General features: G+C 36.4%; 1 protein-coding gene across 1 annotated transcript; it reads right to left on the reverse strand.

The window, feature by feature from the left end:
• Positions 1-2,172: 2,172 nt before the first annotated feature.
• On the reverse strand, positions 2,173-2,763 carry LOC106319903. Its single transcript, XM_013758300.1, has one exon. It carries the CDS (start codon positions 2,761-2,763, stop codon positions 2,173-2,175), a length of 591 nt encoding a protein of 196 aa, XP_013613754.1.
• Between the last annotated feature and the right edge of the window lie 20,124 nt (positions 2,764-22,887).

Below are 22,887 nucleotides of genomic sequence, written 5' to 3' on the forward strand. Positions count from 1 at the left end.
ATTCCATCAACATCTTTTATCTTATTTCTGATCCATATATTTTCATCTCGGGCGTAGTTGATGGAAATCTCATACTTTTTTGTTCCCTTCTCGTCATCTGGATCATCTTTATCTTTGTCTTCTTTCAGACATTTTTCAGTAACAGGTTCTTCTGGAACCTTTCCATTTATGTTTTCTTATGTCTTCTTTCAGACATTTTTCAATATCAGGTTCTTCTCGAACCTTACTATCTCCTAGGTTCATTCATTTTATTTCCATCAGTTTGTTCTTTAGGAACATCAACTCTTGATGGAACATTTTCAGCGGGTATACATGACTTCGTCACCCTTCTCGTATCTGTGAACGCATCTGGTAACTGGTTTGCCAAATTATGCAAATGCACAATTTTCTGAACTTCCAGTTCTCTTTGATTCGTAGGGGGATCAAGGTGTAACAACGACGGTGTACACCAAGTAATCTCTTTAGGAATTCTATTAATTCCTCCCCTTAACGCTGGAAATTCATTCTCATTAAAATGGCAATCGGTAAATCGTGCCGTAAACATATCACCAGTTACTGGTTCCAGATATCTTATTATACCTGGAGTCTGTTACAAAAAAACGTAATGACTAAAGCAGTAAGAGAACTTATCTGCTTTTTGTTGCCGTTGAACTCAAAGATCCACACTTATCTTCAATCTGTCAATGATGGTTTCTCCACATCCACATTCTGTAAAACAAAAACAGAGAGAGAGAGTTAGGCTAAAGCGATCTGTGTTTGTCCACTTGTACAAAGAATACATAAGCAATCGCTTTATACAAACCAATTTCAAGTGGTAAAAAATAGATAACATCCATAACAGAACATCAAGTAGCCCAAATCTAAAGTGTCTGCCTATGATCTCCTTTGTGGGCCCATTTTTGTTCTTTGTGGCGGTGCTATCGGAACATAGACCGCACACCCAAAGACACGGAGATGGGATACATCTGGCTCTTGTCCAGATGCCAATTGTAATGGGGGAGAACTTATGATATGCACTCGGTCTTAACCGAACCAGTGCAACCGCATGCAATATAGCATGACCCCATATAGAAATTGGGAGCTTTGTTCTCAAGACTAACGGTCTTGCAATGGCATTGCATGTAAATTCACCCATTTGCAAAAAAATTCCGTTTTTCAACAAATGGCCATTCGAATTTTGCACTATCTTTCTCATCATGACTGAACCAGGATGTCCTAGCCTCTCATGCCAAATTTTAAATGTATCAGTAAACTTCATGTTTACCACGGCATAGGACTCAGTCATGTTTATTTTTGTACAATATAGTCCAGAGGATAACATTCTTAATTCTTCCAATATATGTTTCCTCTCAGACTTAATGCAAAGAAATTCAATGCCATCTTTACTCATAGTCTCAATATGATATCCATTTCTTCGGATATCCTTAAAACTTAACAAGTTTCTATGAGACTCGGGGGAATACAACGCATCATTTATTTCAAATATTGTTCCTCCTGGCATTGAAAATTTTGCTCTTCCAGAGCCCATAATAATCTTTGCATTACCAGATATTGTACTTACGCTTGTACTTACGCTTCCAGCGTAATCTTTTATTTTGTACTTACGCTTCCAGCGTAATCTTTTATTTTGAGACTGGAGAAATATTTCTTATCTTTAATTATCGTGTGCGTTGACGCACTATCTGCCAAACAAAAATCTCCATCCATAGTCTCAAAGTTTGGCATTTTCTGAATATAAAATATTCATAAAACATATATTATTAAACATCAAACATGACAAACATAACATATATCTTACAACAAAAGATATAGATACTATAATACAGTTTATTTATATCACATCGATCTACATCACTCATCGATACTCTCTGGCTCAACCAGAAAGTCTGATACGTCGAGATGAGTATCATCGTTCAAACCATGAAAGGATGGCCCAGGTTCATTAGAGATGAAGTTTGTTTCACCTCTTCCTTTCTCTTTTCCCTTTTGGGATTCTCTATACAGATCGGCTAAATGTTTTGGCGTACGACAGTTACGTACCCAATGACCTTTCATGCCGCATCTGTAGTAAACCTTTCCCGTTTGCCTTTTATCATCATGGCCCTTTTCATTCCTTTCATTTTCGTGGAAGTCTTTATTATTTCTTTCATCATAGGGACAGAATCTTCTTCCTCATCCTCTTCCACGACCATGATAACGGTTTCCACCACGTCCACGACCTCGTTCTCTTCTATTATCATAACTGGATGATGCAACATTCACTTCCGGGAATGGAGCAGATCCAGTGGGACGAGCTTGATGGTTTAAAGTCACGAGTTGATTATTCTGCTCCGCTACAAGGAGGACTTGCATCAACTCCGAGTAACGGATATATCCATTCACCCGGTATTGTTGCTGCAGGATTACATTTTCAGGATGGAATGTGGAGAGAGTTTTCTCGATCATATCATAATCACTTATTTTCTCTCCACATAACATCCTCCTTGAAGTAATTCCGAACATCGCAGAATTAAACTCACTAACACTTTTGTAGTCCTGGAACCGGAGATGGATCCACTCGTGTTTAGCTTTCGGTAAGATCACATATTTCTGGTGATCGAACCTCTCTTTTAAAGATTTCCAGAGGTCACAAGGATCCTCTTTCGTAATATATTCATCCTTTAAACCATCATGGATGTGGTGTCGTAAAAATATCATGGCTTTTGCCTTTTTCTCATCCGATACCGCGTTGGTTTCCAAAAGCCCGTTTCCTCTCAAGTGCATTTTTGCACCCACTGCCAAGGTCATATAATTATTTCCCGTAATATCCAGGGCATTAATTTCGAGCTTTGTCAAATTCGACATGATAATTGTATTCATAGAATAATATATAAATATAGTAAAGACGAGAATTTAAATGCAAAAATCAAAGGCATAAAATTAAAGCATAAACTTAAATTACAGAAATTTAAATTACAGAAATTTAAATAGCATAAATAAAATCGGGAGGCTCAGCCTACCACATGATCCGAGGAGTCATAGACTACCATATTGATCATTTTTCAAAGTCCGAGGAGACATGGTCTACCATTTTGACTTTTACTTATTTCAAGGTCCAAGGAGACTTAGTTTACCATTTTTGACCTTTTCTTTTTATTCACGGAGGCAAAGCCTACCACGTGTTTCTCTGATCGTGAAGGCATAGCCTACCATAACGATCAGTCGGGAAAGGCAGCGCCTATCATCCCGAAAAATAAACGGAGAAGGTACAGCCTCTCACTCCGAATAATAATAAAATTTAAATAAATTAAGTATATTGAAATACATAAATTTAAACATTACCTCGGCTGGTTTAAGAACTTTCGGATTGATAAGCCTCAGTTGGTCAGGGCCTCGTGCTGATAACGTGTTGAGTAATATAAGGAGAGATGAAATGTTGACTTATGTAATATATATATATATATATATATATATATATATATGTAGTACGTGAGAGAGAGAGAGTCAAAGATGAATCTTTTATTTTCTTCTTAAGTTCCAAAATGAGGAAGGGGGACCATCACTATTTATAGTGGTGTGGAAGTCGGTTGATCAAATCAACTAGAAGAAAAAGACAAAACCAAAAAGATGATGATGCACAAATGAACCAAGAAGAGGACAAGTGTAATGTAATGGCAACATATGACATAGACATCTGTCCACTAGATGAATCATCAATTGCAACAAATATAATAATTTTATTTTTCGGCCAAAAAAAGTTTAAAACCTCATTTTGCCAAAAACGCAAAATCTTGTTTTCACGTCAAAAACGCAAAACTTTGTTTTCCCATCAAAAATTTCAAAATCACATTTCCACCAAGAACGTAAAATCCCAATTTCCCGCCAAAAACTTAAAATTAGGCATGGGCATTCGGGTCCCAACTGGTTTTTGGTTTTGTCCAACCTGGTCTTGGTTTTTCTGGTTTATAAAAATCAGCGTCATTTGGGTTATTTGAAAGTTTGGTTCGGGACCGGTTCAGGTTCTATCAGGTTCGGGTCGGGGTTAGTAAATATATAAAGAACCGGTACAATCCGATGTACTTTTAGGTTTGGTTCCCAATCATTTCTTATATTTAAAAGTACATGATCTGTACCTACTTTGTAACCAAAAAAACATAAGTAAAAACGATTTAAAAATAAAAAAAAGAACATCATTCGTGACCATTCAAAATCAAACGAAAGGTAAACATAGTTATTTATAAAAAGAAAACCAAATAAATGAAGGCATTAAAAAACAATTCTCATGAAATAAGAAACATTATTCAATGAAAACAAAACCAAAGTCTAAAAACTTCATGCTTCAACCGCCACCTTCAACAATCAACCTTCAACCGTCAATCATCAAGACTCTGAGCCTGAAACTCTGAAACAGAAAACCCAATGACAAGAAATTAGTGTATGTGTATGTGGCTCGGGACCAGAAACAAGGGATCATCTCTTCTTCCACTGCTCTGTCAGCGCATCCATCTGGAACACTGTCCTCCTCCGGTTTGGGCGGCACCTTCCTTTCAGCGACTGGCCAGACATGCTTGTTTGAATCTCATCAGGGAGTGGACGGTTCAGTCTGACACTTAAAAAACTAGTCGCACAGACAGTGATCTTCTACATCTGGAAAGAAAGAAACGCTCGTCTCCACAGCTCCACCAACTCTACCCCAACCACAGTCTTTCAGCGGATCGATCGCAGTGTTCAAGACTCTATCTTAGCACGCTCCTCCCGCCGGAAATTCAAGGGCCTACTTTCACAATGGTTCACATTTGAATAGTAGCTCTCCCCTCTCTAGTTCTTTGCTATTTGTAGGTTTTTTCCACTCTTTTTTGGGCCTTAGATAACGTTTAGCTCCGCCGAGCTGCTAGCTTGTAACCGTTCCAGTTTTGGTAAATAAAATTCACATTTTATCAAAAAAAAAAAAAATTAGTCATACAGTAAAGAAGATAATAAAAAGAAACTACATTTCGAGAAACACAAACCTTTCTCAAGTCGATCCAACCAAAATCTATATTAAGCTAAATATTAATATTAAACACAAACATTAATATTAACTAAATATCAAAATATATATTAAGCTAAGTATTTGAGTTAATTATTCATGTAATATATAATTATTTAAGATGTTAAATAATATTAATATATTTTGGATACATATTAGGAATTACGATCATGTTTGGTATAAGCTATTTTTTGGGATTTTAAAATTTTCGAATTTTATCGGATATCCATTAGGTTCAGATTCGGTTAGGATAATACCCATAACCTGAAATACCATAAACAAGATCGATTCGATACTTATATCAGGTTCGGATCGGTTCGGATTCGGTTTATTTGCTCAGCCCTACGCAAAATACGCAAAATCATATTTTCCGGCAAAAACACAAAATCTAATTTTCCCTCCAAAAATGTAAAGTTATGTTTTCCTGCCAAAAACACATAATCATCTTTTCCTACCAAAAATATTTTTTTTGTTTTACCGCCAAAAATGCAAAATCTCGTTTTCCCGTCGAAAACACAAAATCTCGTTCCAGCCAAAAACGCAAAATCATGTTTTCCAGTCAAAACGCAAAATCGCGTTCTCCCTCCAAAAGCGCAAAATTATGTTTTCCTGCCAAAGCGCAAAATTCCATTTCCGCCAAAACGTTAAATCATGTTCCCGCCAAAAACGCAAAATCATGTTTTCCCGGAACGCAAAATTATGTTTTCCAACCAAAAATGCAAAATCTCTGTTTTCCGCCAAAAAGACATTTTTGTTTTCCTGCTAAAAAACTTAAAATTATGTTTTCCCGCTAAATACAAAGTCATGTTTTTCCTCAAAAACGTAAGATTTCATTTTTGAAAAATGCAAAATCTTTTTTTTTCCTACCAAAAACGTTAAATCATGTTTTCTGTTATAAAAAATAAAATTAAAATTTTCATATATATAATTTAATACGCCCTTTGATTCGATTTTATTGTTGTTGTAGAGTAAAATTTGTGTTTCAAAGTAAGTGTCGTTCTATAATTTTATTAGAAAATGTATTAACTTTATATGCTATTCTATTTTTTATTGGTTGAAATATGTTTAGATGTATATGTAATGATGTTTTATTTAGAAAATATGCAAAAATTAAATGTTTGAAAAGTATAGAATTAACAAACTTTAACACAGTAGCAGAGTACCCGTGGATAACCTGTTATTAAATTAAATGGTTGATTTCGGGTTACTCTATCAGTTTAGGATTTTATTCAGATCTTTCATAGTAAGGTCTTTTATGGGTGGGTATTTTTTTGGTGAAATATGTTAAGATTCAACCAATGGTTTTTTGTTTTACAGATTTGTGGATGTCCGCTTATTTGAAGAAGAGAAAGAGAGCATTATACAGAAGTTACAAAAAAAAAAAAAAAGCATTATACAGAAGTAAAAGAAATAAAGATACAGTAACGAATGGCAGTTAGTCGACGTCGCAGGAAAGCATACAAGCCCGTTCCTAATCAAACGATCAACCTTGGTGGGTATTTCTCTTGTTTGTATAGGGTAGGAATTGGGTTGTCGGCTTTAGGTTAAAAGCAATGTTTTTAAATCCGACCCGGATACTGAACCGGAATACTTACCGGGACACTGGATCGACCGAGGGTAAACCACGGGCTGATAAATAAATAAATTTTATTATATAATAATGTATTAGATATGAATTAAAATATAGAAACTAAATTTTAATATTTTCTACATGTTTTCTAGAACATAAAATAATAGTTTGGATATGTATATATTTTATGTTTAAAAACATTTAGAAAATACTTAACTTTAGTTTCTATATTTTTATTCATGTGACATACAAAATATCAAAAAATAGTTTAGACTATTTAAAATTTTCTTTAATAAGGTAAGAGTTATGACATCTAAAAAAACAAGACATAAAATTCATAAATATTTAAATGTCTAATAATAAATTAAACTCAAAATCCAAAATAAACCAAAAATGAAAGATCATTGTAATAAATAGCCAATAACTGAAATAAACTAACACCAAATCACATCAATTAATTTTGGTTATCTCTACCATCGTTCACTTTATTTTTCTGAGGTGGCATAGTGAAATCTTCATCAAAATCTAAATATCACAAAATATAAAACTGAAAAAGGAAAACCTAACTTATTTTCTTTGTCAGCACATAACTTCTTAATTCGAAACTTAGAATATAAAACATAATTAAAAAATAAAAAAGAGTAAAAGAGTAAAATTTATTTATTGGTTCAACCGGTGGTTCAACCGGTGGTTCAACCGGTATCGGATTCCGGGTTTTAGTGGATTTTTGCGGGTTTTTACGGGTTTTTAAATATTGGGTTTTTCACAAAACCCAAACCGGATTTTTTTCTGGTTCACCGGGTTTACCGGTTCAACCGTGGGTCCGGGTTGGATTTCAAAACACTGGTTAAAAGTCAAAGTAATGTTTGGTCGGAAGAAAATAAGTTAAAAGATTATCTCATCACTGAAGACAAGATACTGAACGTCAATTTAAATCATACTAGATTTTGACTCGCGCTTTCAAAGCGCGGGATCGTTTCCTTCTAAATTTTATTTAAAATTGATAATATTTGTCCAACTTAATATTTTTATAGATTTTATGTTTGTTTATAGTCAAGTTCAATAAATTATCCTCTTTCTTTACTATTATAGTTTTGCATATATTTTATGTTTGTTTATAAAAGTGTCCTCTTTTTATTATATTATTTTATAAATAATTGTTCATGTTTCCAAAATGCTTATTCATTTTGTTCAAAGGTTTTAAAATTGTATACTTTTAAATTCTAATCAATAAATATAATTATATTTTAATTTTAATTTTTTTAATAAACTATTATATTACAGATCTCATAAAAATTTAAGTTTTTTTATCATACATATCTAATATCTTAATTAAGACATAAAATTTAAATTATAATAAAACTTCAATAATTGTGGATTTAAAATGGATTTATAATATTCATAAAAAAACAAACACTTTAGCGCTTGGTTTTGGTTTTGGTCAGACTAAAATACTAACAATTACGTGTTTAGGTTAAGAATATACTAGATTCTGATCCGCGCGTATGCGCGGGATTGTTCATATTTATATTTATATTTATGATTTATGTTGTTAAATTAAAATTATATGGCTTGATGATATCTTATAAACTTAGGTTTACATCCAAATTGTATTTTTTGATTTTCGGTTTGGTTCTGGTTTGGTTGTGTGTTTTGGTTTTCAGTTGAGTTTGATTTGGATTTAATTATTTTGATTTTTTTGTTTGGTTCAAATAACAATTTTATAAACCCGATAAAATTTCGAGTTCAATTTGAACGCATGGATATGAAAATATATATGGAATTTTCTATATTGATTCTCATTTAAGTTTTGTTTTCTACATTTATTAATTTTATTCATATAAAAAGTACATCTGTCAATGATGCATTGTTTAAAATTTGATTGTTATTTGTTGTTGATAAAATTAAAAATGGATGATCTCCATATGGATCTTAAACCATAATTGGTAAGTAAGAGTTGTCTTCATGTGTCTTGTTATAAATTAATTTTTTTATCTAATTATATAGTTATAGTGTATCTTGTAATATTATAGTGGAATTTTAAATTATTTATGTTTAGAATTTCTGAGTTACTTTACTTGCAATTATTTTTCGGAGAATTTTACGGCTACTATCATTTTTTGAACCAAAACAAACATAATATTCAGGGTAAATCAAGATGTAAATTCAAAAGTAAAATTAACCAAAATGAGAAGATATCACCTTAACGTCTGTAATTTTGAGGCGCATGCACCTTGATGGCTTCATAGTCGATAGACAGTGCATATCTCAACAAAGTTTATGTGCATTTGACGGGAAAACCAAAGATTAACACATCTGAAATTGAGAGGGGAAGCAAACAAAGGTACTCCAAAATCTTAAACAATATATTTAGTAATTGTATCGTATAAATATAGTTTGACCGAGCACAGCGCATCCGCGTGGACGATTTTTATACGTGCATAGTTTTATATTTTAATAAATGATAATCTTTGTTTTAAATTGGCCTAGTTTTAAATCTGGATTTTCAAGTTACAAAATACAGAAAATTATACTTTTTTTCGACGAATACAGAAAATTATACTTAAGGCTCAAATGGCTCATTAGAACTCTGTTAACGCTACTCCTCTAACGTATTCACTCGGGTGTTAAAAAGATTAATTTTTTAGAACTCTGTTAACGCTACTCCTCTAACATATATATAGAACTTTGTTAACGCTACTCCTCTAACGTATTCACTTAAGGCTCAAATGGCTCATTAGAAATTATACTAAACTTATTTTTTAAATAATACCAAAATTAATATTAATAAAAAATTAATATTAAGAGATTAGAAGAGTTTTGGGTGTTAAAAAAATTATTATTAGGATCTATTTAACCAAAAAAATGCTTAAAACACAAAAATAGTTGATTATAATGAAAAATGACGATTTTTCTGAATTTATAGATAAAAAAATCTTGAATTTTGATATAATTTTTATATTTTAAAAACAAATTTATTATACAACAAAAGTGTTTGAATTATTGGGTGAGGATAAATATAAAGTGAAATCTGTCCAGCCAATGAGAGCAAAACATCTATCCAGATTAAAAAAAATCAGGTAAAGCTACAAAGCGACACGTGGCAGTGCGGACCACAATTTTTATTTTCACCTGTTGAAACTTTTCAACGCCTGTTGATACCACGTAGACAAACACATTTTTACAACACCCTCATTGCAAGGGTTGAAACTGTTGAAAGTGAGTTTCAACACCCCCATTGTGGGTGGTCTAACACCTCTTGCTGTTCTTCCAACACCTCTTACGTATTCACTCGGATGACATTGAAAATTAAACAGCACCACATGATCAACACCAGTGAAATCTATCCCACGAGAAGTTCTGGTAACGTATTGGAGTGAGAAACAAAGTTTTAATATCTTCAATGTTCAGGCAATAAAATATAGCATCACAAAAGTACATGTCCATGTGAACCAAAAAGAGTGGATTATCTTCCGAGTGGGATAAGATGAATTATTCCAAATCTGTAATGTTTGACTCTTGTGAGAGTGATGTATGATGGTAGGATGTGAAGCTGTCTTTCATTTGTATCAAGCCTCGTATATGTATATGACTTTCAATAACTTCCCTACATGACTTAATTTGGAAAATGCAGAGAGTACAACTTTCAAACATATAATGATATTTTAAATCTGCTGATAATAGCAAAAACTAGTAAGTGAGGGACCTAATTGCAGAATATGCTTGGCAACATAGTTTCTTTCATCACGATCCCCGATTCATCTGCGTCGGAATCCAACATAGAGTTAGCAGAAGCAGCAGCGGTAGACAGGTGGTGATGACAGGAAACAGCGCCGTGTGATTGTGAAAGTTATAACCTTAGACGCCATTGAATTTTGATGTCAGATAGATTCTCGTCTTGTCATCTTCTTCCCTTGCAATACACAACCCAGATATTGAAATTACGGTTTACTGATTTCAAAAATTCAATTACAAATAAACAAAGAAATAATCGAAAGAACTGTTTTGATAATAAAAGAAGAATCGAATGATATGAGTAAATGTTACTATCTATTTTAGGATTATTAGATTGATACAAAATATATTATTTTAAAATTATATGAAAACCGTGTGTGCACATTTAGGCTTCGAACGGTAAAAGCGGTTCAAGCAGGACAAATTAAGCAGATCATGCAGATCAAACATGACAAGTGCAGATCAAACAGATCAAGTGGGATAAGTGCATATCATGCAGATCAAATAGTTTATTACAATTTTAAATGGTAAAATCAGTTTAAATAAAAAAAATTATATATTTTAATAATTAAAATTATAATAAAAATCAAAACATATAATATATATAAAAACTTTAACAATTAACAAAATACATATCTTTTTATTAGTATACATATATAAACTACAATACTATATATTTATATAATGCATATTATAACTGAAACCACATATATTATATAAATATGATAATTTAAAATAGATATGATGAAAAATCTAAATAGATAACGATAGTTTTTGTATTATTAAAATTGTGAGTAACTAAAATGAAAATATAATATTTATAGAAGAAGTTTAGATATATTTTAAATTTAATTATTTATGAAAAAAATCATTGATTGGTTAAGAAAATATAAAAGCAGATGAACTGCATCAAATGTATGGTGGTGAAATCTGCATGTAGATCTCCTGCTTTTTCTCACAAAAAGATAAAAAATATTGATCTGCGTGTAGATCTCCTGCTATGTACTTTATAAAAAAACAAAACCACAAATGGTAACTTTAAAGCAGGAGAACTGCACTTGCGGGTGAACTGCATTTCTCCCACTACACCATTCAAACACTTAGTCATAACTTGTTGAATAGGTTCAAAAATAAATATGTCATGTTAGAATTTAAATAGGACTCTGTTTTAATAGATTAGATGTAGGAAAACACTTGCAGTATATTCTAAAATATATACTTGATAAATTTTCTGAATCAAAATATAGTTAGTATCATTATTGAGGTCAATATTTGCGGATCCTATATTAATAATTAGCAAATTGGGTGACATTATTTTGGTAACATATATTACATATTTTTATACATTCCGATTTTGTTCTAAATACAATTGAGATGGTTAGCCAAAGTAATTAAGTTAAACTCGCAGAATATCGTAGTGTTCATATATTAAGGAGGTTGAAATTGATAATTTACGATTTTGTTGGCCATCTTTATTGATTTTGTTTGTTACCCAAGATTTAAACTCATGAATTAACAAACAAAAAAATATATGAAAATATCCTAAAACGATGAATGCTATTCTTTATTTTGTAATTCACATTATAAATTCATTTGGACTACTTTAATATTTCATGATCTATGTAAAACAAAATTCATAGTGCTTTGCTCTCAAACATGTCAAACATATCATAAGTCAAATCTCTTAGGAAACAAAGAATTATAAGAATAACTTTTCTTATTAGCTTTAGAAACTATTCAAAACTAAACCTCTCAATGTTTCACTCTTAGATCTTATCTCAATCTTATGGAACACCTCTCCATAAGATATCTATTTATATGAAAGACAATTCCCTTTAACATGTGGGATATGGAAAACACAAACCTACCCTAACTAGAATCTTCTTTTTCCTATTTCTAGGTTTCCTTATTGTGTTTATCTTAACATATTAAACATCTAATAATATGTTAAGTTTCCACAAGCTTGGAATTATCCAACATTCACCCCCTTAATTCCAACTTGAATTAGGGAGATTAATTTCTGAAACTCAAATTAAGCTCCTTATTTGCTTGAACATAATCCTTGCTAATGGCTTGGTAAGGATGTCAACCTTCTGCTCAACACCCGGCACTTGCTCCACTTCGATCTGCCCGTTCTCCACACACTCACGAATGAAGTGATACTTCTTGAGTACATGTTTACTCCTTCCATGGAAAACTGGATTCTTCGATAGAGCAATGGCTGATTTGTTGTCGATCCTAAGCTTGACGTTCTCGCCTTCTTTACTTAGTATCTCACTCAACAACTCCTTGATCCATATAGCTTGCTTCGCTGCTTCTGTTGCTGCCATGAACTCTGCTTCGCATGATGACAATGCAACTGTCTGCTGATTCTGCGATGTCCAAGTGATCAACGATGAACCATAGTAGAATGCATGTCCTGATGATATCACTCAAATTACCCTAAAGAGTGAATTTACTCTCTCAAATAAGAGGTTCAATTGCAGTACTTAGGGATCAAATCCACAAAGAGCTAGGGCACCTAATAAATCTAATGGGATTTGTTAAGTTGGATGGCTTAATGATTAAAATGTAAATTTGCAGTTTTGTTGAGCAAGTAATTGCTCGATTGATTGATTGAGGTTTTGGCGCTTAAAAGAAAATAGTCAGACTTAGGGTTTTTATTCAGGAACCTTGGAATTATAATCCTACAGATGCCTAATGAGTTACATGCATGATAATGTTGAGCTCAAACTACTAAGCAACAAGTCAATCAGCTCTCACGTTTCTGGACTTGTCTATTAACTAGATCTAATGACCCAAACAAATGTGTTCGATCAATAGCAAGTGTCGATCGATTATCCTATAGGGATATCGATCGATACACCTTTCACTCCGTCGATCGATTATCCAGTACGGATATCGCTCGACGCGCTTCTAGTTAAGCTTTGTGCGCGGGTTGAATGATGCTTACTAAGCTCACTAGATCAGCTCTCGCCTTACTCTTAGCAAGAATCTTAGCTCAATTAGAATGGGTTTAGGATGAAAATGAAGCTATCGCTTTTATCTAACAATCCTAGGGCAAGTTCTAGGTAGCTAATCTAGAATCAGGCATTAATGACAATCCTAATGATTATTATCACAACTCAGCAATCTATAGTTGGAGCTAATCACTCATAACCTATTTAAACCCTAAAATCTAACAATGGAACTACTCAGACATGGCCAAGCAATTCATAAAAACAATTAGGTAAGAAAACTTCATTAGAATAGTAAATAGATATCAATGGAGTTCCAATCACAAATATATCTTTGGATCTTCTCTCCAATCTATCAAAATCGTAAAAACCTTTTACTAATAATAGTAAAAACTAGAAACACAAGAAAGCACACTCTGCCTCTAACATGGTGGCAATGCTTATATAATTAGGTTAAAACTCGTCAGGGGTAATCTTGTAAATTGGTGAAGATTTGGGCTTCAAGTCGGCTAAGACCAAACAGGCTTTCTGCGCGCTTCGCTGTCGATCGATGTTCTGATGTGAACATCGATTGATATTAGTTCCTCAATATCGACCGATGGTCGAGCTCGATGGTCATCTCGGGTGCTTGCTCCAAATATCTCGAAAATGCTCCAAAATCATTACTTATCTCCAAATCACTCATGATCTTATAAATATAATAAATAGACTCTATAATATAATGTTCCTATCCTCTCTCTCTACTAATTTTCTCTCTTAGTCAAAGTCTGCTTATATTTGCAAGATTATTGACCAAGATTGGACATACTTCCATGAATCAAGCCTTAATGGTGATTGCCACCAAGGCCTGTTCATTTCTTTTTGACCTATATCCTAGGATTATTTGTGAAGCAAGCCTTAATGGTTGTAGCCACCAAGTCATGTTCGAATCCCTTCCTAATAAATCTCTAATAGATATGTATATATATATATATAATAATAATAATAATTTTTTTTCTTTTATATTTTGAAAATAGAGAGAGAGAGAGGGTGATAAATCTATATACACAAGGCTTTACCTTCCAGACTTGTTTGAAGAATCCGATCCCATGTATACCAAGCCCCAAGGCAAGCAGTTCTGTCAAGTTTAGTGTTGGAGGTCATTTTTGGTTCCTTCAAACAATCTCAGCAAGTATAGCATAGTTGACATGTTGATCCACTTTAGTATCTTTAGTACTATCTGCAATCAGTAAGTCTAGAATGGTGCTAAAGAGTGGTTAGATAACACGCAAAAATCTAATAAGTTCATTATCCCTTTCTTGACTCAATAAAAACTTTATGTTTGAAAATATTTTTAAAATTCATGAATAAACTAATATCACTAAACCTCTCCCCAAACTTAAACTACACTGTCCCCAGTATAAACTCAGTCGGAGTTATGGTGATATATTAAATCATAAGTACGTAATGTAACAAGTTAGAACGATATACCAGACCGGAATGTATGTCGACCGATTTAAGGATGTTGATATCGGTCGCGGCAGGTGATGCTATGTCGATCGATGTCGACAGTGTCTCGTTGGTCGATACTCATGGCAATCGTCTGCTCGGATCTTTTTTTTATGACTTGCAATTATTAAAATCCAACATAAATAGTAGATTAATAAAAACCAAATAAATATTACCTAATAGTGGGTTGCCTCCCACTCAGCGCTTTGTTATAGTCATTTAGCTAGACTTTGGAGGTGATTTGGGCTAGTGATGTTGAAAGCTGGCATTTGTTGCGAAACAAGTCTCCATCTCTTCTTTGCGCTTGTTGAACCATGTACCAGTGAAGTCTCATATTGCTTCATCTCTTCTGCGCCATTTGTCCTTCATTATTGTAGTTGCATCTTCTATCTTCTGCAATCTATCTCCAAGACTCTCAAGATTGACTGATGTCTCATAACTGTGGCGTATGTGTCAACTGATATCTCCTCTCCATGGTTGTGTGTGTTAAACAGGTCTGATGTCACCTTTTGTACTAGCCTCCCTCGGTTTGTAGCGTCGTCGACCGATGTCTGTCTGTGAGTGTCGGTCGATTTATTGTTGCGTCTGTCGATCGATGCTGATGCTTCTGGTCGACGGGCAATGTAACTCTGAATCTCCACTAATTCCCCTTGAATAGCTTCAATCTTGGAAGTCAAAGCACTAATGCTAAGATTCATTGGGAAATAGATGTCATCACATCTCCTATCAAGCCTCTCTTCTGTAGTTTCCTGAGCTATGTAGATCCCTTCTACCAACTGATCTATCTCTCCCCTGGTGTGAAAATATGGTTTAGACTTCATCGTATGTAAGTGTGGTGGGTTGTTGTCGACCGATGCTTGGAAGCGGTTGTCGACCGATGCTTGGAAGTGACTGTCGATCGATGCTTGTCGACGACTGTCGATCGATGTAGGGCTAGAAACGTCGGTCGCACGCTGAATTCTGGCTATGTCTTGCCTCATCTCTTCCATGCAAGTAGTTAGCCAACTAATACTATCATTCAATGGATAGTAGACTCCATCAAGCTTTATATGAAAGTCTTCTTTGTTCTTCTCTTGTTCTCCGCAGATTCCATAGAACATCTCATTGATCTCGTCCTTGGTGTAGATCTCTGGTACTAGCTTGGTTTGTGTGAATTAGCTAGCGTGTTCTGGAAGACATATGTAACTGTGCTCATCTCTCGAAGCTCTTTCCATTAGCTTTCTGATCTCCTCCTTAGACACATTAATGATGTGTCCATCCACATCTCTTGCACATCCCTAATCATCTATGTAGATTCCATACTCATCTTTCTCTTCCCAGTAGAATTTTCTGGTTCCAAAATGGTCAAAAGCTCTTCTGCCGAATTCTGGACGTCTGTCGACCGACGTTAACCTTCTGCTAGTGTTCTGGAATGGTGCTTTGTTGCATGAAGAGGTTGTCTGCTCCATTAGCCGTCTGAAGGATGTCTGCAATATCCTCTCGGGATACGTGCAGTGTACGTCCATCTATTGCTTTTGTGTAGCCATCTGGGTCCCTGAAAATATCAAATTCGTCTGGAGTTAGATACTGGTTATCAAATTTATCTCTTTCCGTTACAGTGATTTCTGGTTTTGGACGGATGTCGATCGATGTTGTATGGTTGATGTCGATCGATGTTGAAGGATTGATATCGATCGATGGAGGAATAGCTCTGTCGATCGGATGGCGGAAATGTGTTGTTTTCCAAGCATCTTCTGCTCGTTTCTGATCTGTTTCATCGCATCTTTGCATGTTGAGAAGTTCCTCATATGTGAATCCCTCATGCAGTTCATCAGATTCTTGATCACGGTATGCTGTCTCTACTGCGTAGCTCTCGTGATGGTGATCATCTGCCCAACTTCCAATTCAGTAATCTCCGTCTCGGGTAGCGTCGACGTTAGTGTCGATCAATGGGTAGTAGGCGGTGTCGGTCGATGCTCAAAGGTGGCTTGGTTGATGAGGTTGAGTGTCGATCGATGTTGATCCGTTCCTGTCGATCGATGGCGACTTCTTTTTCCAAGAGGAATGATGGAGAAGTCTATCTTCCTCGTCAAAAGTCGCTCTTTGCTCTATAGCTCGTTCTTTCTCATAATCTTCATCATACTCCTCCGTATGCATGTTGTGTGCTGCCATAGTGGGATTGTAGTAATTGTTTTCCCATTCTCCTTCACCTTGATTACTGTCGACCGATTCTTCTTCTGTTCTGTCGGTCAATTTTTGCTGGGCACTGTCGATCAATGTTGCAGTGTGAGTTTCGATCGACGCTGAGTATTCTGTCTCATACTCAGCTCCACAGTGGCATGCTGCAATGATTCCTAGATCATTGATTCTTCTGGGGGTCGTCTGTGGCTTCTTGACTGGAATAGGGTTGTAGTGTACATGAGGATCTATGAGCGTTAGGCACAGACAGTTGGTTTGCAAATTGCACACTGCTCCTACTGTTGACAAGAAGGCTCTCCCAAGTAATAGAGAAGAGTTCCAGTTCAGCTTGATGTCCAAGACATGGAAATCTACTGGAACTAGGGCATTACCAATATGCACCTCTAGGTCTCTCACAATTCCTCATGAGTTTCTATAAGAACAATCCACAAAAGTGAATAATTTCTTGGAAGGCTCAACCTGCAGACCTAGATGGTCTGCCATAACTTTAGGTAGGATGCTGACTAATGCTCATGTATCGCACAAGGCATGTGGGAATTCAATACCCTTCACCGTGCATGGTATTGCAAATTGCCCAGGATCACTCTTCTTCTTCAATGTAACCCTCTTCCTCATCTGTTCTCTAGCTTCACAGAACATTCTCCTAATGTTTTCTCCTGTCTCTCTGGTTTCTCTGAAGAACATCCACAATCTATGGATAAAATAAGCCTCATCGAATGGCTTATCTAGAGGAATCCCGAAGACTCTTTTTCGGAAACTTTCTTTTTCCTTTTCACTAGCCTCCCTCTTCAGATGTTTCACCACTTTTTCCTTTCTTCCCCTTAGGGTTCTTCCCGTAGGAACCCTATCAACCTCCATAGAATCTGTTTCATCTCCTGAAGGTGTCCTGACGGCCTCTGGTGGGTTTTCTGAAGGTTTGGGATTGGGCCTGAGTGCATTTAGACGTGCAACATCTATCTTCGGCATATGCACTCGGTATGTAATAGGTGCTCATCGATCGATGGGCACTGGCGGTTGTTGATCGATGGCTGTCTCCTGATGTCGATCGATGACGGGGTCAGAATGTCAGCGATTTTTACGTAGACAAGGCTGGGCGGATGTGGGTGTTTTGCTGCGAACTCCTCGTGAGTCATGATCCTCACGGTATTGCAAGATGTGGTTGACTCCATAGGTGTTGTCGATCGATGTCCAGGAGAGGATGTCGATCGGTTTTGGATGACTTCTGTCGACCGATGTTCGTGGCTTGGCGTCGATCGACACCAATGCGATCTGCCAAAACTCATCAGACTCTATACTTCGAAATCTCCTTCTTGCAGCTTCTCTTCTTTCACCACTTGCCAGAAATCATCCCCAATGATGGCATTCACGTGGTGCTTCATCACATAATCTTCTACCCCTCCAGTCAAGGCTCTCTGCCTCTTAACAGCTTCTCCTGTCTGAACAACTTGCATCTCCAGCTTCTTCACATGAGTGTTCAAAGTCTCAAACTTTGTGTTCAGGTTGGTGTAGAAAGAATCAATCTTCCCATTGAAGTCTACTGTCATGCGCTGTTGTCCCTCGAGAACTCTATCAAGCATCTCCTCAATCTTGCTCTCTTGAGTTGGCGGTGGTGGCTTCTGGAAGTAGGAGCTTCGATAACCCATGTTGTTGTTGTAGTTGTTGTTGTAGGGTTTCTGGTGCTGCGAACTCTTGTTGAAATTGCCCCTATTTTGATAGGAGTTTCTGTTTCCACATTGGTTTCCAGAACCTTGGAATCCAGTTCCACTGATGAAGTTCACATCTGCTTCCTCTGCTCTACCCTCCGTGTCTACAGCCTCTGCATCTTCAACCAAGCATACCTGCTTCCTGAGAAGCTTGTGAACACTGTCCAGCTTTGCCTTCACCTCATCCATCTGATCATTCCCAAGGATGATAGCAGATCTCTTCCTCTCAAAGTCAGTGTTCTTGGTGCTGATGCTATATGCTAGGTTTTCAATGACCTTCACTGCCTCCTCTGGATTCCTGGTGTTGAAGTTCACATTGCTGGAAGCATCAAGAGCCATCTGGTACTTCACCGCGATGCCTCTGTAGAAAGTACTGAGCAATTGTACTTTATTGAATCCATGGTGTGGACAGTCTCTCTGGTAAGACTTGAATCTGATCCAGGAGCTTCTGAATGATTCTGCAGGCTCCTGAGTGAATGTAGCAATTATGGTCCTCAAGTCTTCAACACGTGCTTCATTAAAGAAGTTGCATAAGAATGCATTCTTGATGTCGCACCAGGATGTTAGGGATCCTGGTGGTAGCTGCTTAAGCCAATGCGAAGCTCTCCAGCAAGTGAGTACTTGAATAGCTTGCATAGGAGGTAGTTTTTAGAGACTCCCTCGACTTTAATAGCAGATATGAGATCCTCGAACCTCTCCAGATGGTCCATAGGACGATCGTGAGATAACCCATAGTAGGGTGTCTGTCCCACGAGTGTGTAGTACTGCGGCTTCAACTCGAAATCCCTCTGAATAGTTGGAGGTCGAATGGCTGATCTGTTGGTGTACTGATCTGGACGGTTGTAGTCATCCAATGTTCTGGGTCGAGCGGCCTCATCTACCGGTAGAGTATCTCCTGTAGCTTCTGACTCAGGGATTGCAGCCCCCTGAGCGTCTATCCTCTGACCTGTTGCATTACGCAGATGACATTCCTGGTCATACAGGTCTCCTCTCTCATCACGTACAAGAATCAAAGTCGCAACCATGTCTCGCGGCTCAGTATCGATCGATGTTCGGACTGAAGTATCGATCGATGTCGGATGGAAGATGTCGGTCGACGGGAGATGAGTGTCTTCGGTCGACGGTGGTGAGCGAGTATCGGTCGACGGGACTAGTGCATGGGTCGACGGTGTTTGAACGCTCCAAACTTGCAGGATCTGGTGAGAATAGCAGTTGTTGTCGATCGATGAGGAGCGTGCTTCTTTGCGGATTGAACGCTCCAAACTTGCAGGATCTGGTGAGAATAACAATTGAGTTTCCTTGTTGAGTTGAGTTTCCTTGTTGCTTCTCGTACTGCTGGGCATGTACCTGAAAATCAAAAAAAAAAAATTATGTCAGAAACTTACCAAAATTAAATCTAATAGGCGATCAAAGTTCCCCGGCAACGGCGCCAAATTTGATATCACTCAAATTACCCTAAAGAGTGAATTCACTCTCTCAAATAAAAGGTTCAATTGCAGTACTTAGGGATCAAATCCACAAGGAGCTAAGGAACCTAATAAATCTAATGGATTTGTTAAGTTGGATGGTTTAATGATTAAAATGTAAATTTGCAGTTTTTTGAGCAAGTAATTGTTCGATTGATTGGTTGAGGTTTTGGTGCTTAAAAGGAAATAGCTAGACTTAGGGTTTTTATTCAAGAAACTTGGAATTATAATCCTACAGATGCCTAATGAGTTGCATGCATGATAATGTAGAGCTCATCAACTAAGCAACAAGTCAATCAGCTCTCGCGCTTCTGGACTTGTCTATTAACTAGATCTAATGACCCAAACAAATGTGTTCGATCAATAGCAAGTGTCGATCAATTATCCTATAGGGATATCGATCGATACACCTTTCATTCCATTGATCGATTATCTAGTACGGATATCGATCGACGCTGTTACAGGCCGGGAAGCTGGGTCGATGAGATGGATGGGCGATGGGTCGATCTTATCGACAGAGATGGAGATCGGGTGGGAAGATGGTGAAGATGGCCGACTTGCAGTCCTTCTAAGTCCAATCTATCCTGAAAACAAAGGAAGAACAATGAGTTTATGAATAATGAAAATAAGAGCAGAAACTGAAATAAATAGATAGAGATAGAATGGGATGGATTGATGGATTGATGATTGATGATCGATGATGGAATTGGTGAAGGGGTAGAAGATGATTGACTCTCTCAATCTGTGGGTTTGATTGACTCTCTCAATCTGTGATCTTCAAGGCTCCTGAATCTCTCAATGAACCTATGAACCACAAATCAATAGGACAGCAAAGATTCACTCTTTGAATCCTAAAGACAAAATCGATTTTATTTAAAGACAAACTTTGATAAAAACAAGACAAACTTTTATAAATTCTTAAGATCTAGGATATCTACAAATGAAGGACTAAGAGAGCTTATATAATGCTCAGAAAGATCTAAACAAAACGTTCATAAAGTAAGAAGAAAGAAAACAAATCTCCAAAGACACAAAATCGGAAACTAGCCGTTGGAGGGATTTTGGAGATTTGGCTTGAAAAGGGGGGGCTTGAATAATCTTGAATCTGGACGGATTAAAAGGATAATATAACTTCTTTGGGACCTTCATGGGAGCTTGATAAGTGCTGATCTCGTCCATAAACTGAAAGGAATATAACTGTTGAAGTTTGAATGCTTGAGACTCCAAATAAGGTAAGTGTGGCCATAAATAGATCCTCCTGATCATGTGGGCTTTGGTGCATTGTAAGAAATCTTCTACTCCTCCTGGATCATTGGATATACTTCTCAGATGATTATAAACCTCTCCTGGTCGCCGTTGTTTGGTTTGACTAAGATTGAACCGGCGAGACTCCAAATTAGGCAATTGCAGAACTAGTTTGACTGGTTTAGGGAAATGGGCCATAACTCCATATTTTCGAAAGCAATGGAAATGTACCAGGGGCTATATATGTCGAGCCCAAGCCACCAGATCCTTCAAGGATCGATCAAACTCCAACTTCTAAAACCCACATGATTGTTAAGCTTGGGCTTCTAGTTAAGCTTTATGCGCGGGTTGAATGATGCTCACTAAGCTCACTAGATCAGCTCTTGCCTTACTCTTAGCAAGAATCTTAGCTCAATTAGAATGGTTTTAGGATGAGAATGAAGCTATCGCTTTTATCTAACAATCCTAGGGCAAGTTCTAGGTAGCTAATCTAGAATCAGGCATTAATGACAATCCTAATGATTATTATCACAACTCAGCAATCTATTGTTAAGGCCAATCCCTCATAACCTATTTAAACCCTAAAATCTAACAATGGAACTACTCAGACATGGCCAAGCAATTCATAACATCAATTAGGTAAGAAAACTTCATTAGAATAGTAAATATATATAAATGGAGTTCCAATCACAAATATATCTTTGGATCTTCTCTCCAATCTATCAAAATCCTAAAAACCTTTTGCTGATAATAGTAAAAACTAGAAAAACAAGAAAGCACATTTTTCCTCTAACATGGTGGCAAAACTTATATAATTAGGTTAAAACTCGTCAGGGGTAATCTTGTAAATTGGTGAAGACTTGGGCTTCAAGTCGGCTGTGACCAAACGGGCTTTCTGCGCGCTTCGCTGTCGATCGATGTTCTGATGTGAACATAGATTGATATTTTTTCCTCAATATCGACCGATGGTGGTCATCTCGGGTGCTTGCTCCAAATATCTCCAAAATGCTCTAAAATCATCACTTATCTCCAAATCACTTCTGATCTTATAAATATAATAAATAGACTCTATAATATAATAACTAGTAGTAAAAACACCTATAAACCATGGGTGAAAGTGGGTCAAATCCATGGTCTATCACCTGACGTGCTCCTCCCGTCATCGAGATCAATGTTGTGACTGCTGTCACTATAACCAACGACACTCCTTGACCAATCTATCTTGAAGAACATACCGTAGTTTGTTGTTCCTTTCACATACCGGAGTATGTGTTTGATGGCTTGTCCGTAAGAGTCTCTCGGATTGTGCATGTATCTGCTAAGAACACCTACTGCGTAACACAGGTCGGATCTTGTGTGAAGCAGATACCTCAAACATCCTTTGATTCTTCTGAACTCTGTAGCACCTATCTCTCGTTCGTCTTCAGCTTTTGAGATCTTCAAATTCGCCTCCATTAGAATTTGAGTTGCGTTACACGCTTCCATCTTTGTGTCACGCAGGATTCCTTGAGCATACCTCTCTTGTTTTATTCTGATT

Source organism: Brassica oleracea, unplaced genomic scaffold (genome assembly GCF_000695525.1).
Source record: "Brassica oleracea var. oleracea cultivar TO1000 unplaced genomic scaffold, BOL UnpScaffold00685, whole genome shotgun sequence".
Taxonomy (NCBI): Eukaryota; Viridiplantae; Streptophyta; class Magnoliopsida; order Brassicales; family Brassicaceae; genus Brassica; species Brassica oleracea.